Raw genomic sequence first — 11,971 nt, 5'->3', positions numbered from 1 at the left:
TCCAATGAGAAAGTCACTCTGATACTGTATCAACAAGAGGGTGTTTAACCCTCTCCCTACCGGGATCCAGGATGCACTGGGAGTTTTAACGTTGAAGCGACTTGACTTCTATTTGTTAACGGCAAATTATTGTGTTAAATCCACTTTGTACGGTTTAAGATTTGTAGACGTGGCCCTTAAAATAGACCTTTAAACATCCCATTGTACAACTCTATTGATTATGATGGTGCTATATAAACAGTAAAAAAAAATACAGCAACGTGTAGCCTAGCATCTGAATCCTACCTACAGCCAATGCCATTTACTTTAATTATCATATACTTTTGCTTTTTTTTTAATGGATGACCTCATTTACAGCCCTGCAGAATCTTGATGTCATAAATAAAATATATGGTGGTACAGAAGGAACGTTGTCTGTTTAATATGTAACTATTAACTATTACTTGGCTTGTGTCCTAATTTCCCACAAGCCCATAATGTGTTTGTAAAGCTTATATCAGATATTTATATAAAAAGTATATAATCATATCTACAGAAAGTACAGCATCAAACCCCCCCCCAAAAAAAGGCAGGTTCTCACTCAAACAGGAAAAAAATCCCACATCACATAGTTTGTTGATATAATCAATGACATCACGGCACTGCTAATTATTTAAATAAAAAAAAAAAAAGTCTGTTACTTGCAGGTTAAGCGCCCCTTGTCTCCCCAAATTAATGTAATTAATGGAATAAATGTAGGACGCACTCATCCCCAGCAAACAGTCCAAATAAAGAGGGAAAATATAATTTATATAATAAAAGAAAAAACTCACACAAGTGTTTGGCAAACTGATGCAAAATATTTATTCCAAGTAATTAGCTGCTGTGGTGACATCGCCCTCACATACAGATAACCAGTTTTTTTTTTTAATCTGTAAATAATGTTATCAAAATAATCTTCTGAAATCTTCCCCAAGAATGGTAATTTATTTTACCCAAATCTTGTTTTATTTTACAATCCACCCTGAATGTCAAGGCTGTGAAAAAAAAAACAAAGAAAAAAAACAAAGAAACAAAAGAATCCTCAATATTTTACAATTGCAAATTTTTTCCCTTAAAAAAATAAAGAAAAAGAAATATGGATGAACAATTCAAACTTCTCAGTAATGAGACAAAGCACCGCCGGCATGATAGCGAGATATACCTGTGTTATCAACATAAATCAATCACAATTAAGAGCGGAAGGGTTGGAGATTTTCTGAACGGCGATTGCTTTAGTGTGTTAGGGATTTTCTCATTTCAGTCAACAGGCGTTACAAGCTTCTCATCGCATCGCAAAAATTGGAAAGCCAGGAGTTTGAGATATGCAGCAACGGGGAGGAAAACCAAAAACAAACAAAAAAAAAAAAACACAACCCATCTCTTTCCACGCGACATCACAAACCAGTCTTGGGTTTAGGAAGCATAGAGAGACGACAAAGTAAAGACCGCAGGCATGGTAACAGATTAAAAAAAAAATACATCTGAAACATTCAACACCTACTCTCTGGAAGCGAGTCAGGGCAATCTGGGCAATCTGGCAGCAAAGGTCTTAAAACAATGTCTTGCCCCCCCCATAAAGACTAACTTATGCAAGCAAAATGCGATGCTACGAACAGAGTTCTGGTTAGGAAGGGGGTGCCTTGCTGCTTGCTTCATGTGAGGATCAGGACTCATCATCTGAAGTGTCTGTGCTGCTTGTGTCCGTGTCCGAGCACTCGCTGGGGTCCGGGGTCAGAGGGCCACGCCAGGCAAAGAGCAAAGCGCACCGACGTGGCTGTCTCAGGAAGCCATTTTGCCCCATGCCATTTCTCCTGAGCTGTAATGATAAATAGAAAGCAAATGCTTTGTCACTTGAATGCATGCGGCTACTACAGTCATGGCCTGCTGGTCCTAGTACGAGTTGCCAGAGTCTGCAAGTGTTGCGATTTAACTCCTTGATTATATCAGGATGAGGGGCCCATCGTAAGTGGGCTTCCGCTAGTGTTTGTCTTTTATAATGAATAGTTAAGTATGGAGGTTGAAACCACGTCCCTCTTTCCTAATCTCCCCTTAGCGAATAAATCCCATTATGTCTTAAGACATAACAGGATATCTTAAGGTAGCAAAGGGGTGAAACAGAACGAGAGACGGACACGAGAACAACATCGTTTGGTTTGGTCTTGTCTTCTGTTCAGGATAGCCACACACCCGTCACATCACTGCTGACGGAGTCACACTCAGAGTTTATGTCATCGGATGTTTGAGGATTGTAGTCATGCTGTATAATCTAGAGGTATTCTATTTGGGACAGGAACACAGCCGGCAAACCAAATGTCAGCTCAGACTTCTATACGTCCTTAACCCCTTAATGACAATTGCCGGTCCTGGCACGGCACGGAAAAGCATGTGCTTTACGACAATTGACGTGCCAGGACCGGCACGTCTTTAAACGGGTGCAGAAAGCGATCTACTATCGCTTTCTGCACCCAAAAAGCGTTGCTGAATGCCTCGACCTCGAGGCATTCAGCAACGCCGCGATCGGCACGAAGGGGCCATCTCTGGCCCCTCCACGGGCGTCAACATCCGCCATACTTTGTATGGCGGCGGACGTCCGTTTTAAAAGCGTTTAGGAGGCGATCGACGATCGCCTCCTAAACTTAAATGGTGTCGCTGGAATGCCTCGATCAGGAGGCATCCAGCGACACCAAACACTAACCTTTTGATGGGCTGTGACCGCTCCGGAGAGCGGTCACAGCCGCAGCTGCCGGCAATCTTCGCCATCAAGGAAGATGGCCGCCGTCCTGTAACAGGAACCACAAATTTTAAAAGCTCGCTAGATGGTCCAGACCATCTAGAGAACTTTGGCTCCACTTGCAGGTTGAATACAGGTACTGCATTCACCATGCAAGTCAATGGAGCCCAGCTTTCTAATCACAGTGTGATTAGTAAAAATAAATTAAAAAATAAAATTAATAATAATTAGAAAAAAATAGTAAAAAAACAGTAAAATGTAAAAATCATTCCCACTGATGTCACTATCAGGGGAACCTCCAAGTTGAAAAAAAATGTTAAATTTTTTTTTAAAAAAAATAATAAAAAAAAAAAAATATATATATATAAAAATATATTTTTGTGAGCAAGTCCTAAAATTAGCATATTAGCTTAAAACAATTCTCGCATGGAAAGAGTTAAAATACTGGCATATTAAATGCCCGTGGGGTGTCTACTTTTAAAAAATGTATGATTTGATGGGGTAAATTGAATGGGCCAGGTTCAACAACGTCCCAATTAACACGGGGGGAAGGATGGCCACACATCTAATTTCCAATTAGAAAAATGCACACGTACCAAATGTGGCCTTTTAGTTCCCCCAAAAAATGACACACCCATGCATGTGGGGTATCACTGCACTCAGGAGATGTTGCTGAACACATTATGGGGTGTCGTGTGACAGCGGCATATACCAGGAGCTGTAAATTCATACATAAAGTAGGTGTGTGTGGGAAAAATACACACACAAAAATATTACTGCAAACTTTGAAAAAATGCTGGTGGTAAAATGTGTGCATGCAAAGAGTTAAAATACCAGCATTTAAAATACCCTGTGGTGTCTAGTTTTGAAAAATATATGGTTTTGTTGGGCACACTGAAATGGCCTGGCTCAAAGATGTACCAAATAGGGCATGGGCAGTGGATCCCCAAATGCCAAAGTTCAACATTGAAAAAGGCGCATGCCCCAAATGTGGCCCTTTTGCCCCCAAACAGCCAGGAAAATCATTCATGTGAGGTATCGCTGTACTCAGGAGATGTTGCTGAACACATATTGGGGTGTTTTGTGATAGTGACATATACGAGAACATTTTAATTCATACCTGAATTAAAATGTGTGTGGAAAACCAAATGCAAAAAAATGACTACCACAAAGTTTGACAAAGACTGGTGGTAGATATGGTGCATGGAAAGAGTTAAAATACTAGCATTTGAAATACCCTGGGGTGTCTAGTTTTCAAAAATATATGGGTTTATTGGGCACACTGAAATAGCCCGGCTCAAAGGTGTACCAAATAGGGCATGGGCAGTGGATCCCCAAATGCCAAAGTTAAACATTGAAAAATGCGCATGCCCCAAATGTGGCCCTTTTGCCCCCAAACAGCCAGGCAAAATCATTCATGTGGGGTATCGCTGCGCTCAGGAGATGTTGCTGAAGACATATTGGGGTGTTTTGTGATAGTGACATAAACGAGAACATTTTAATTCATACCTGAAGTAAAATGTGTATGACAAAACAAATGCAAAAAAATTACTACCATAAAGTTTGACAAAGACTGGTGGTAGATATGGTGCATGGAAAGAGTTAAAATACTAGCATTTGGAATACCCTGGGCTGTCTAGTTTTCAAAAATATATGACTTGATGGGGTAAATTGCATTGGCCGGGTTCAAAGATACCCGAAATGGCACAAGGGGGGAAGAATTACCAGATTTGGAAAAAATGGCTTTGAAATAGCAAAACGCTACCTGTACTTATTGCCCCATAATGGGTAGAAAAAAGCAAAAAAACATAAAAACATTGGGTATTTCTAAACTCAGGACAAATAGTAGAATCTATTTAGCAGGTTTTTTCATTACCTTTTATAGATGAGTAAAAGATTTTTCAACTAAAAGTTAGAAAGTCATTTTTTTCTAAATTTTTCACCATATTTTATAATTTTTTTAATAGTAAATAATATGATACAATCAAAACAATGTCATCTAAAGAAAGCCCTTCTTGTCCTGAAAAAAACAATATCTAATGTGTGTGGGTTCAGTAAACGGGAAAGAAGAAAATTACAGCTAAACACAAGCAGCGCAGAAATGTTAAAAAGGCCATTGTCACAAAGGGTACAAAAAGTAAAATCAGCCTTTGTCTCGAAGGGGTTAAAGGTCTCACTTTTTTTTTGGAGAAGGAAGATTTGTACCTGAGCTATGTATTAATCAATTATCAAGCACTCACCTGCTGAGATTTGACTTGAAACTCCTGTAATTCTGCTTCTGTTAAAGGCAGACAGTCCTCGTCATTCTCAGGGGACTCCTGCCATCCCATCTCTTTCAGTAATCTGATGGAAAAAAACAACATACCCAGATTTACCTAGCAGAATCTAGCATCCTCTCCAAAGAGAAACCCTTTTGCCGTGACGTGGTGTAATCTTCTTGCTGGTTACTCTTCAAGGCAAAATACATTTGGTGTCAATCCTTTAGGGTACAACTAGGACTGTCGAACAGCCACCCCACACACCCTGCATGTGCTCCCCTCAATATACAACAGAGATCTGGAGAGGCATTCAAGCAATGCAAAGATCACCAAACTCCATCAGAAAGTGTCTCTAGATAACTAGTTTGTGTGCAGTCGACCTAATAATCGAAAATAGGTCTTCTAGATGAATGGAGGAAACCCAGCACGTTACCTGTGTTCTGCTTCCAGTGAATAAGACAGCTTCTCTCTTCTTTCTTCCTGAGAACCGGTGATGCCATTGTGATGGAAGCTCTCCTCGCTATGCTCTCCTTCCAGACCGTTCAGGTCAGAAGGGCCTCTTACCTAAGAAAGAGGATATTTCCGCATTTAAAACATTGCAGATGGTTGAAAAATTCATTAAATACAAGACAAGTCTGCCTGCTTCTAGGTCTGCCGATCTCAACAGATAAGTTGAAGACTTGTAGCACTTTTGGTTTTTACTATGGATCGCATGGCCGCGTTAGGCTGCCCGTCTTATGTACCAAGCCATGAGGCAGCAATCTAGTTTGGTCCAGGTTACTGACTGATCAGCAGTACAATCATGCAATACCTCCTGCAGACCTCTTGTGTGAGAAACTCCCCTTGGGACTTTAAGTGATTAATTTCCCCAAGATAATAATAATAATAATAATAATAAATCATCAAGTAGGGAATTTTCTTTTAATCACCCAGAGGGACCCTCTGATTATTTAAGGCCAATGGTGAAGGGAACTTCAGTAACATTGCTTTAAAGAATCAGCTCAGTTTGCCGTTAGTTTGACATATTAACCAAAATATCACATTTTTCAATATTTTCACTTCTTAGAAATCTTACTTCTTCCAGTTTGTCGCTATCTCTGTCCTCCGTTTGGTCGGCATCTTGTTCATCTTTTAGAGTCCTGAGGAATTCGCTCTTCTTATCGGGGACCCGTCGAGTCATTCTGCTAAGTCTTGAGATGCTGAGCTCGAGGGGTGGTGTGACGCTGGCTGTTCCCTGCAGCAAATAAAAACCGCATGCATCCACAACTTTTCCAAACACGATCTAACAACTGTACGCTACCACAGTATGTTACTGAGCCCTGTAACTTCTGCAGTCACAATTAAGCATCATCTACATTTGGTGCATCTAGTCCATCCATTTTTTTTTCCTGCTGTAAAAAAATCTCAAGCTTTATTTGGTCCCAAATATCCAGCATGCTTAAATTCCATCAAAACTTTTATCATGACTACAGCGAGGCTGTTCCTTACATCACATCTAAGCCTTGGACCTCCTCTCCTTTTGCCTCCTTTGAAATAAAACTCCCCTCTAGTACTTTATGTCTCACTTCATGTATTTAAATATTTCTACTGCGTATCCGCTCTACAATCTATACATAGAGATTTTAGTCTTTCATTATAGTTGTATGTGCATAAACTTGGTTCAAAACTACAACAACAACATGTGACCCTAGTCTTAAGGTTATTAAATAATTGAGGAGAGAGAATGGCTCTTTGCACTGGGCACCTTACCTCTTTGGGGGCAGAGAACAGGGGTGTTGGGGCTTGTACTAATGGCTTTGTGGCCAACACTGGGCTAGTGAAAGCAGAATCTCTGTTGGAAAATAGTGAGCCAGGTTTGGAATCGCGGCCATTGGACTTCCATGCACCAGGCTGTAAGAAAGAAGCGATGACCTTATTGAAGAACCAACACAAACTATAGTGAAAAAAAAATGCACTCGATTTAGATGATTAAAATTGCGAGTAGTGCCACTATCAAAGATGAGCTGTTCAGAAACATATTGTGGGACAATGTAACGTCTTCTTCCAACTTTGTAAGTCTGGAGAAACAATTAATTGGGTGTCAGAGCATAGATTCCTGTCAACAGATGCTGCCAACTAAACAGGACATTTGCACCACATAGGGATTAGACACAACATAATTCTGTGGTTCATCGGTCACCTTAATGTCTCCCCCTGACAGTACCTTGGCTGAAGAGAGTGCGGATTTAGGGACCAGATTCTTGTACACAATAGGCCCAGATGGGCTGGTCTTGGTGCCACCATTAGAAAGATGAGGTACTGGAGATGCAAATGCTGCAGAGAAGGCAGACGGGTCCTCCTTTGAGATCTTTTTGATGACCAGCATCTTTGTTGGCTGCTTGGCAGTGGGAGGATTTTCTGTATAATAATAATAATAAAATGTCATCAGAATTCATGATTTGTAAATATTTCAAATTAACCATATGCATCTTTAGTGAACTACCAAAGTTTTGCGTTGTGCATATGGCTACAGAGGAGGGTATAAAGCATTAAAACTGAGTTGCCCTCATAAAACATGAAATATTTTGTCGCATGTACTGGCAAAGTTTTCACATACCCCAAACGCCTGTCCCAGTTTGTTTACTCTGGATAACATGCTTGCTGGTCTCAGGATTTAAAGATGGCTGGGGAAAAAAAAAAAAAGATTGAGAATAGATTTGTAAAGAAGCCTATGGCTCACCAAAAGTTTAGGTAAAAAATACATAAGGTATCATGCAAATCTAACAAATATTTGCATCATGCTCAGTTCCTGTTAAAGAGGTCTGTATACGCTCCATTTATTTAAGTACTGGACATTAACTAAAAGGGAAGGATGAGTCACAGATTGGCAACCATACTATCTATACGTTAAATTGCTTAGATTCCTCTAATATAGCAGAGCCAAGAAACCGTATTGAGTCTTTGTTTCACCTAGACACATAAAGCAGGCCAACAGAGGGACACTATGAGCAACATTGGAAAATTCTCCGCTTGCCATATTAGCAAAGTTTCCAATATCAGACCAGATTCCTGTTCAACCAGCAATTTGGAATATGTGCTAGAAAACAGAAAAAAAGTAAGATTCCAAGCTACACCAATTCAGGGAATTTTCAGGGTAGCAGCGAGGTTCAAATGTATTTTATTTTTACCCTATAGTTGGCATTTCTGCCTTGTTTGCGAGGGTATTGATTAATCCTTAAGCAAGGAGATAAATCACAAGCGTGAGGCCATAATACCAGAAATACAACTGGTAAGCTACCAGCTTTCTGCCAGTAAGCTTAAGACTCTCTAAAGAGTGAATTGTTGGTGAAGGGCAACCCCAGAGTCTTCTCCTGCAAGCAGGGCTGAGCTGGCTCTGCCAAAGTCTTTAAGTTTACCTGTACATTATGTAGGGTCAACTCACCCCTTCTACCATAACTAAAGGGAATTGTTTGATGTACACTATGTAAAGTTAACAGTTTGTAAATGCAGATTTTTTTTTAGCACTCAACATACAAAGTCCTCCTCTTCAAACTGGGGTTTTTTTCTTTCCGCGTTCTTTTCCTCTCTGGCCTCTGGCGTCTGCTTTTCCTGCAAGGAGGTGTTTTTACGAGACAGGGCAGTGCCATTGCGATGACGATGGCCCGGGTTCCCTGCACCGCTGCCGTTTCCTCCTCCACGTGGCACAGAACCTTCCTGCCCGCGGGGCCCTCCATGCCAACTGGATTGTGTACTGACGTTGAAGCCTTTCGAGACCCCAGAGTCCACTGAATCATGTCGCATAAAGGATGGCTGGTGCCAAGAATCTATAAGAAAACCGTTAAAACAAACGTAAGGAAATTGCAAGAAATGGAAAAAAGCAACATCCAGGGTTCCCATTCTGTATGAACTGGTTGTATTTTTAGGTTATATTTCAGATTATTACCTCCCGTAGTCCGGAGAGTCCCATTGTTGAAGAAGCCATCTGAAGAGTTATGCCTTCTGCGACTCACTCCCAAACGGCCCTCTCCCCTGGGTAGATGCTCTCCATGTTTCTCAACAATACCAGATGAGGGCTATGAGAACATCAAGAAAAATTAAAGTTACGAAGTTGTACAACGGAGAGTTAAATACGGGTGTTCGTCCATACTAACAATAAAAACATTACCAGGAACATTTAACAAGAATTTTAACGCACAGCATTTATGGCAGAGTATAAAGCCCACGTTGGCGTCAGAAGAAACACTGACATGTTTGATGACAAGGTCTGTTAAAAAAAAAAATAATGCATGTTCTGTTTTTATTTTCTACTAGGTCTGTATTAGGAGTGGAGAAATCAACGTAGCCAGACAGACCAGTTTAAGAATTAGCTGGGAATTTCGATAAGCCAGGAAGGGACACATCGTTGGTGTTCAATTCGAGATGGCCCAACTGTAAAATACTAAAAAGCTTTAGCTACTGCTAGGGTTTGATCAGACCTGTCTATAAATATTAGAACATTGAGAATCCACCGATATTCAGCTTGTCTGACTTGGTCAAACATCAGAGCAGCTCTCCAAGAGCTGAAGCTGTGTAGCATAACGCTGTTCCCCAGCTGATGCTATTTATAAGCGGTACGCTTCTCAGATGTCCCTGCTCATACCATAAAATGAGAAAGCAGATGGCAACGTACACTTTCTTTACAGCACAGAGTCCAGCGTCATGGTTGGCATCATACCTTGGTGGACTGTGGTGTGGAGAAGTTAAGCCAAGCAGGAACAAAGTCATGCTGCGCCATTTAGGTCCTGAGTCTTCTGTCAATGAATTGAGGCATTAATCCTCATGGCCAAGGCAGGACCTGCTGGGGGGAAAAGAAAAAAAACACCTCACGTCTGTTAATAAATCAGATATTTAAAACTTTTAAACAAATAAAGTATTAGTAGTGACCCTGTGGTTTACCAAGAAGCCTTAAAAGATGTATTTGCTTGGGCACAGGTGGCATTTTATTAAAGTCTTAAATCTTAAGTTACCATCACCAACAGCAAAGCATGTTAAAACCCACAAAAAAAAAAAAAAAAACATGGAAGCACAGCACGGTACATTTTAATTCACATGGATCAGGGAAACAAACAGTATTTGATTTACTAATCAATTTTTCGGTAAATAAACCATTTTGCAGTAAGAAAAATCACTTGCTTGCTCTACCAGCGGCTATGGCCTTTACTGCCCCTGTAGTCTTTTACACCGTGCAACAGACGGGGAAGCTGGTAGAATGCCTTCAAAAATACACGTTGATCATTTGTTATTGAACAAAAGGCAAGTGAACTAAAGAAAAATCTAAAATCATATCAACATTTGGTGTGACCACCCTTTGCCAGCATCTATGTACACCTGCGCACAGTTTAAGGAACTCGGCATGTAAGTTGTTCCGTCTTGGAGAACTAGCACCGTTCTTCGGTGGTTTTAGGCAGCCTCCGTTGCTTCTCTCTTCATGTAATCCCAAACAGACTTGATGATGTTAAGATCAATCCATTCTATCACAGCCAGAACGCCTCCGCCATGTTGAAGATAGTTCTTAATGACTTTAGCTGTATGTTTGGGGGCGTCAGCATGCTGCAGAATAAATTTGGGGCCAACCTGATGCCTCCCAGATGGCCTTGGATGATGGCTGAGTATGTGCCTATACTCAGTATCGAGTGTTTGGCTGTTCCTGTTTCAGTTAATGATTGTGTTTCAACCTATATGTTCAGTCGATGACTATTATCACCCGTTTGGTGTAAAGTCATACACCATTATCTGACTACAAAATCCCAGACGTACGTAGAAGAATCGATGCGCTTTTGAATGGAAAGGGTGGTCAAATATTTGATATTTCTTCTGTTCACTGTGCATTTTTGTTAAACGATAAACTATTAACATGTCTATATTTCAAAGCATTCGTTCACCAAAAACGTTTGCACAGAACTCTGTGAAAACTGAACTTATGATGACCTCAAGGTACAGGACCACCAATAAAAAAAATGTATAAGTTAAAAATAAAATAAATGTAAAAGTACTTACCCCCTACTCTGAATAACACTGGCAGCTCCTTCCAGTTTTGCGTGACGGGTCTTTAGATGGGTATTAAAAATTCCCAGCAAAATAGGAAATAAAGACAGCCCAGCAGGAAGCCTGGCAGGGTAACTACCCTTATTCCTACATGCCAGCTTGCCTCCTTTCGAACACACCCCACGTTAAGCACTCATCTTATTTTAAATGGCGAGTAAAAAAAAAAAAGTTAAATATATGGATATTTAAAAAAAAAAAAAATTCTTTGGGAAAAGACTGCGCTCACATGAGTCAAATAGGAGGGTAATGTTGAAACAGAAGAAAAGCCAAAAATCCACACATAAAAAAAAAAATTATACTACCGTGTTCACCTCATTAAACAGGCGTGTGTCCTTGTCAAGTCAATGTGGCATTTTATTACTGTCATATTAGTCTCTTTACAAAAAAAACAATCAGGACTTTCAGGAACAAAGAATAATAAAAGTCCAAGCATGCACTGATTCTTCTGTAAGTCTACTCGGTGCCTTCATTAATTTAAAACACGAATACTAAAGGCAAGCCAAGAAAATAAATCATGCATGTGTCTAGGCATCTGGTCACGTAAGAAAAGACTGTCATTATCATAAATTCAGTCAAAAATGTGGTAGACAGGACAGAAATAAGTGTCCATCATCCTTGGTCAATATTGGCATAGTCTGCAAAAAAAAAAAAAAAAAAAAAAATTCCACTGACAGATTTGGAAAAAACTTTATGGAAAGGAACAAATTCCAAACAAAGGGTTTATGGGGCCGAGATCATTAGAATGTTTTCTGTATGGCACTTTCACTGGGCATCCAACACTGCAAAAAAAAAGAGATAAGATATAATAAGTGGTACGTTATGTGTAAACAAAAGTTAAGATTTGCAAGAGTGCCATTAAGGATGCATCGTAAACAGAAAACGTGCAAATTTAATACCA

General features: G+C 40.1%; 1 protein-coding gene across 2 annotated transcripts; it reads right to left on the bottom strand.

Moving 5' to 3' along the window:
* Window positions 1-819: 819 nt before the first annotated feature.
* On the bottom strand, window positions 820-11,226 carry GPBP1L1 (GC-rich promoter binding protein 1 like 1). Of its 2 annotated transcripts, none has more exons than XM_053469633.1 (11): window positions 11,026-11,226; window positions 9,704-9,826; window positions 8,933-9,062; window positions 8,524-8,813; window positions 7,607-7,673; window positions 7,214-7,407; window positions 6,760-6,900; window positions 6,086-6,244; window positions 5,444-5,574; window positions 4,993-5,095; window positions 820-1,837 (listed from the first exon to the last, which is right to left on the bottom strand). In XM_053469633.1, the coding sequence occupies exons 2-11, from the start codon at window positions 9,761-9,763 to the stop codon at window positions 1,685-1,687; spliced, it is 1,428 nt and encodes a 475-aa protein (XP_053325608.1). In that variant the 5' UTR covers window positions 9,764-9,826; window positions 11,026-11,226; the 3' UTR covers window positions 820-1,684. The 2 variants fall into 2 exon arrangements, with proteins under 2 accessions (XP_053325608.1, XP_053325609.1); XM_053469634.1 differs by having other exon boundaries at window positions 9,704-9,823.
* Window positions 11,227-11,971: the final 745 nt, after the last annotated feature.

The sequence above is a fragment of the Spea bombifrons genome, chromosome 6 (genome assembly GCF_027358695.1).
Source record: "Spea bombifrons isolate aSpeBom1 chromosome 6, aSpeBom1.2.pri, whole genome shotgun sequence".
NCBI classification, from domain to species: domain Eukaryota; kingdom Metazoa; phylum Chordata; class Amphibia; order Anura; family Pelobatidae; genus Spea; species Spea bombifrons.
Note: the sequence above shows the minus strand (reverse complement) of the source record. Positions and strands in the feature narration are given on the sequence as shown.